Source organism: Diospyros lotus, chromosome 13, assembly GCF_014633365.1.
Source record: "Diospyros lotus cultivar Yz01 chromosome 13, ASM1463336v1, whole genome shotgun sequence".
NCBI lineage: Eukaryota > Viridiplantae > Streptophyta > Magnoliopsida > Ericales > Ebenaceae > Diospyros > Diospyros lotus.
This window is the reverse complement of record NC_068350.1, coordinates 34,631,479-34,637,334: the sequence shown is the minus strand read 5'-3', so window position 1 is coordinate 34,637,334 and position 5,856 is coordinate 34,631,479. Positions and strand designations below refer to the sequence as shown.

Here is a 5,856-nt window from a genome sequence, read left to right as displayed (position 1 = left end):
GGATGTATTGAAAATCTAAGGACCCTGAGCATGTAGCAAGATCCCTAAGAGGTTGTTACAATATGGAATTTGAGACTTAGGGATTTGCATGCTTGACAATGGCTTTATAAGACCCCTCATATGGGTATGGATAGGTGGGTGATTGTCATATAGAAGGTTAGGACGATTGGTTGCATGCTTTATTCTATTAACTGGGTGTACATCTTTGGGAGAATATGTTTATAAATTGTCCTTGAAATTTATTATAAATGGTTTCAGATGGTAAACACTCACCGAACCAGGAACCCTAGGCGTGGAAACAACGTTCGAGAGGAAGAGATGCAGGACCACCATGAGGAAGGGACAGAGATGCCCCAAGGTAACCCACTGCCAGAAGGGAACCAAGGAGGAGGAATTCGGATGGATCAAATGGAACGGGTCTTGGAAAGTATGGTCACCCTTATGCGAGGAACACAACCAGCTGGTCAGGTTATTCCCCGAAATCCTAATGTTAGCGACAGGTTCCAGCGGTTGAACCCGCCTGTTTTTCGAGGAAAGGCAGGGACTAATCCCTGTGAAAGTGAGTTTTGGCTGGAGTAGATCGAAAAGATCTTTGACTTCATTGGCTGTGAGGTGGAGGACAAGATTGGTTGTGCAACATTCATGCTTCGTGATGAAGTTGACCAGTGGTGGAAAATGATGCAGAGAACCCTGCAAGGTCCTGAAGGTCAAGGTACGCCAGTTACTACGTGGGTGCAGTTTAAGGAACTTTTTAATACGAAATACTTTCCTTTGTGTAAGAAAATTGAGAAAGGCCGGGAGTTCATGAATCTAAAACAAACTGGGGACATGTCCGTTGCCCAATACGAGGATCACTTCACAAGGCTGATCAAGTATATGCCTATATACAACCTGGACGAGGAAGCCAAAGCGCAGAAGTTCCTTGGAGGACTGAAGTGGAAAATTCAACTAGCCTTAAGCTCCTTGGGGACACGCACCTATGCAGAAGTGGTGCTGCAAGCTTTGACGGTAGAAAGCAACTTTCGACAAATGGAGACTTTGGGAACGGAATTTCGTGGGCCCGAGGACAGAAGGTTAGGAAGAAAGCATGACTTGGGGACTCGAGGGAGGAAGTTCAAGACCAAAGGTTCGTGCCCGAAATGTTAGAAATATCATCCAGGGAAGCCCTGTAGGACAGGAGCCCAGGGATGTTATTCTTGTGGGGAACCGACCACGTGGCTCAGGATTGTCCAAAGGGGATCGGGTGTTTCACTTGCCAGAAGCCTGGTCATATCTCTCGCGACTGCCCTCAAAAGAAAGGTATTGTTCAATTCGAGGCGAATAAAGGATGCATGGAGCCATAGCGGGGACGCGTGTTCAATTTGACGAGAGAAGATGCCAGTGCCAACCCGTCAATAATACAAGGTACAATGATCTTTCTTGATACGCCGGTGTAAGTATTGATAGACCTAGTGTCTACTCATTCATTTGTATCGCATGCATTGGCACGTTGTTTAAAATTGGAATTGGGAGAACTAGGGTGTCCCATGATAGTATCTACCCCTTTTGGAAGACAAGCAGAAACATATACAGGCTATGGGGATGGACGGATCATATTGGGGAATAATGAGTTTCCAGTCGAACTTACGTCCCTAGATATTCAGGATTTTGACATAATCTTGGGAATGGATTTCTTGACTAAATATAATGCAAAAATTAACTGTCAAGAAAAGACAGTTGAGTTACAAGCAGATGATGGAACTTGGGAGAAGTTTCGAGGGCAAGATGGGAGTGGGAGAATCAAATGGATAACAGCCCTTAAAGCTGTTAAGATGTTAGGGAAAGGAGCATATGGCTACCTAGCTTGTGTACAGGAGGATAACAAAAAAGTTGAGCTTGGGGAAGTGGCCATAGTAAGAGACTTCCTTGATGTGTTTCCTGAAGACTTACCTGGACTACCCCCTTATCGAGAAATTGAGCTTGCCATAGATGTCCTACCAGGGACAGACCCTATATCAATACCTCCTTATAGGATGGCGCCAGCTGAATTAAGAGAATTGAAAAGTCAGCTGCAGGATCTTTTGGACAAGGGTTTTATCCAACCTAGCATGTCACATTGGGGAGCACCTATATTGTTTGTAAAGAAAAAAGACGGGAGTCTAAGGATGTGCATAGATTACCGTCAACTGAATAAGGTTACTATAAAAAACAAGTATCCATTCCCTAGAATTGATGAGTTGTTTGACCAGTTATAAGGTGCTAGGGTATTCTCGAAGATAGATTTGAGGTCGGGCTACTACTAGTTGCGGATCAAGAAGGAGGATGTATTGAAAACTGCCTTTAGATCTCATTATGGACACTATGAGTATTTGGTGATGCCATTTGGGTTAACTAACATACCAGCAACCTTTATGGACTTGATGAATAGGATATTTAGGCCATACCTAGACCAGTTTGTGATTGTGTTTATTGATGATATTCTAATATATTCAGCTAGCAGGGAGGAACATGAGCAACACCTGGAAACAGTCCTAAAGACGTTGCGGGAGCATCGACTATATGCCAAATTTTCTAAATGTGAGTTTTGGCTAACCCAAATAGCTTTTCTGGGCCATGTCATATCAGAGGAAGGAATAGCGGTGGATCCTTCAAAAGTTGAGACAATAAGAAATTGGGAGCAACCTAAGACCGTAACTGAGGTACGTAGTTTTTTGGGGCTGGCGGGTTATTATAGAAAATATGTTGAGGGATTTTCTCATATTGCTTTACCACTTAACCAGTTAATGAGAAAAGGAGTCAAGTTTGAATGGAATATGGTGTGCGAGCATAGTTTTAATGAACTCAAAAAGAGACTAACCTCTGCACCTGTTTTAGCCATGCCATATGGGACAAGAGGATTCGTGGTTTATACTGATGCCTCAAAAACTGGCTTGGGGTGTGTACTCATGCAGAACGAAAGGGTGGTGGCATATGGGTCTCGGCAATTGAAAAATCACGAGTAGCACTATCCTACCCATGATTTGGAGTTGGCTGCAGTCGTGTTTGCCTTGAAACTTTGGCGACACTATTTGTATGGGGAAAAGTTTGAGATCTTCACAGATCATAAGAGCTTGCAGTATTTATTTTCACAGAGGGATTTGAATATGAGGCAAAGGCGATGGATGGAATTCTTGAAGGATTACGATTGTACGATCCAGTACCACCCCGGGAAGGCAAATGTTGTGGCTGATGCATTAAGCAGGAAAAGGCCTGCTCTGATCGCTAATTTGATGGCCCGGGAGTGGGGACTGGTGGAGGCTTTTAGCCATTTGTCAGTGGGCACGATTCCTAAAAGAACGTCCGTCTACGTCGCTGGCCTAGTGGTTCATTCCCATCTGGTGGAACAAATCCGACAAGCTACTCTGGAAGACACGAGGGTGAAGTTGTGCGTAGATGACCGGGGAAGGGTCAAAAACCCTAACTTCAGTTTTTCTAATGGTATATTACGGTTCATGGACCGAATATATGTGCCCAGGGTCAAGGAATTGAGGCAAACCATTCTGGGAGAGGCGCACCGAGCCAAATATGCTATCCACCCTGGTGCTACCAAAATGTACAGGGACTTGAGAAATTTGTACTGGTGGCCGGAATGAAGAAAGACATAGCTCGTCACGTGAGTCGATGTGACACCTGTCAAAGGATAAAGATCGAACATCAAAAGCCTGCTGGGAAGCTGCAACCCCTAGATATTCCCGAATGGAAGTGGGAGCATATCGCTATGGATTTTGTTACGGGATTGCCAAGAGGACCTATGGGAAATGATGCAATATGGGTAATAGTGGATAGGCTAACAAAGTCTGCTCATTTTCTGCCCATGAAAGTAGGGCAACCAGTCAGCAAGTTAGCACAATTGTATATAAAATAGATAATTAGATTGCATGGAACTCCAGTAAGTATAGTATCCGATAGGGATCCGAGATTCACTTCTCCTTTTTGGGAGAGTTTGCAAAAATGTTTGGGAACCCAATTGCTACTAAGTACGGCATATCGTCCCCAAACAGATAGACAATCAGAACGGATAATTCAGACCATGGAAGACATGTTGTGAGCCTGTGTGATTGAGTTTTCAAAGGGATGGGAGGAGCACATACCCTTAATTGAGTTTGCATATAATAATGGTTATCACAGTAGTATTGATATGGCTCCATACGAAGCTCTCTATGGTCGAAGGTGTAGAACACCTCTATGTTGGACCGAGGTAGGAGAAAGACAGCTTTTAGGACCTGAAATGGTGCAACAAACTAACGAAAAGATTAAGCTGATTCAGGAGAAGATTAAGGCAACCCAAAGTCGACAGAGGTCATATGCCAATAATTGAAGGAGGGGTTTGGAATTTCAAACTAGAGACAAGGTATACTTGAAGATCTTGCACCAGGGGAGGAAACGAGGAAAGTTAAACCCACGCTACGTTGGGCCATATGAGGTTTTGGAACGCATTGGGCCAGTAGCATATCGATTAGCACTACCCCTATCAATGTTTGGGGTACACGATGTGTTCCATGTGTCTCGTCTACGAAAGTGCGAACCCGATCCTTCTTAGAAGATTCCAGAAGAAATGATTGAGCTATAAGAGAATTTGACCTACCCCGAAGAACCTATTGAGATCTTGGACCAGATGGAGAAAGTATTGAGAAACAAGGTGATACCACTGGTGAAAGTGTTGTGGAAACACCATAACATTGAGGAAGCCACCTGGGAGAGAGAAGAAGAAATGCAACAGAAGTTCTCACACCTCTTCAACCATATGGAAACCTAGAAGTGTATTTCGGGGACGAAATCTATTTTTTTAAGGGGGGGAGGATGTAATACCCGAAGTTTTCCTAGGCATTGTTCTTAAAGAAATAAAACATTCCCTTGGAAATCGAAGGATACATGTGAAGTTCCGAGGTAATCGCTGAGGAACGAATGAAGGGTTTTTTGAAAAATCATGGAAACTATCGCAAGGGGCATCATCTAAAGTATTTTGGAGAAGTTTAAGGAGTTATAGGGGTCAAGGGATATAAGTGCAAAGAAGTTTTTGGGTTAAAGAGTTGTTTGTAAGAAGTTAAAATATCTTGTGACTAGTTAGTTAAAGGAACCAAGTAAGCTAACTTAGTTAAGAGACATAATCATGAGGAATCTTGAAAAATCAAATTAACATGTGGTGGCACATGTTTAAAAGGACACATGTCGCAAGGGGAAGAAATGGCTCAAATCTCAAGGGACACTTGGCGCAATCCTACGAAAGTAATGATTACAACCTTATCTAAGTGTCACATGGCAAGTGACACATGGCACTCTTGGATTGACCATAAATTCATATAAATACCAAGGCCTTGGAAGGGAATTTCTCACCATTAATCAAGAGGAAAAGAGAAAGTGAGTTGAGAGGAGAAACTTTTCCTGAAAATAGAGTGGTAAAACACTTCGTCGGAAAAGTTGGACTGCCACCGTAAAAGGAGTTAAATAGCATTAATCTAGTAAGTTAATTCTAATTTATTTTTATAGTTCGATAGATAATTGAATAAGGGTCGCGTGAGTTCAAACGGAAGTCAAATCGGAGTCCGGACGAGGGAGAACGGGCTGAAAAACCTTAAGATGTCAAAGCTAGAGGGGCGGCGCGTGCAGTTCACGCGCCACCTAACTGCCGCGAGTGGAGCGCGTGGGGCTCCTTCCCCCAGTGTGTGAGGGCGCATGAGGGGCCCCCTTGGCTCCAAATTTTGTATACTTGGTCCTTAAATTTTTCCCTAGGTCCCCATATAAAAATATTTTAGGTTTGAGTTTCGAAGTTATGTTATTTTTGCAGAAAAGCTTTCCCAAACCCTGTGAATAGTACCTTAGAGCTTCTGAACCATCAAG

The 5,856-nt window shown here is 43.3% G+C and overlaps 2 protein-coding genes across 2 annotated transcripts; both read left to right on the top strand.

The window, feature by feature from the left end:
• The first annotated feature begins 258 nt into the window (after nt 1–258).
• LOC127788207 (uncharacterized) lies at nt 259–2,981 on the top strand. The gene is made up of 5 exons (XM_052316318.1): nt 259–468; nt 580–1,126; nt 1,573–2,070; nt 2,473–2,678; nt 2,760–2,981. The coding sequence occupies exons 1-5, from the start codon at nt 259–261 to the stop codon at nt 2,979–2,981; spliced, it is 1,683 nt and encodes a 560-aa protein (XP_052172278.1).
• Nucleotides 2,982–3,140: 159 nt separating this feature from the next.
• Nucleotides 3,141–3,611, top strand: LOC127788206 (uncharacterized). The gene has a single exon (XM_052316317.1). The coding sequence runs from the start codon at nt 3,141–3,143 to the stop codon at nt 3,609–3,611; it is 471 nt and encodes a 156-aa protein (XP_052172277.1).
• Nucleotides 3,612–5,856: the final 2,245 nt, after the last annotated feature.

Coding starts and splice junctions, on each gene's coding strand:
- LOC127788207 (XM_052316318.1), top strand. CDS start 259: ATGGTAAACACTCACCGAACCAGGAACCCTAGGCGTGGAAACAACGTT. Junction 1,127..1,572: donor GAGGAAGTTCAAGACCAAAG/GTTCGTGCCCGA, acceptor AAACATATACAG/GCTATGGGGATGGACGGATC. Junction 2,071..2,472: donor GCAGGATCTTTTGGACAAGG/GTTTTATCCAAC, acceptor TAATATATTCAG/CTAGCAGGGAGGAACATGAG.
- LOC127788206 (XM_052316317.1), top strand. CDS start 3,141: ATGGAATTCTTGAAGGATTACGATTGTACGATCCAGTACCACCCCGGG.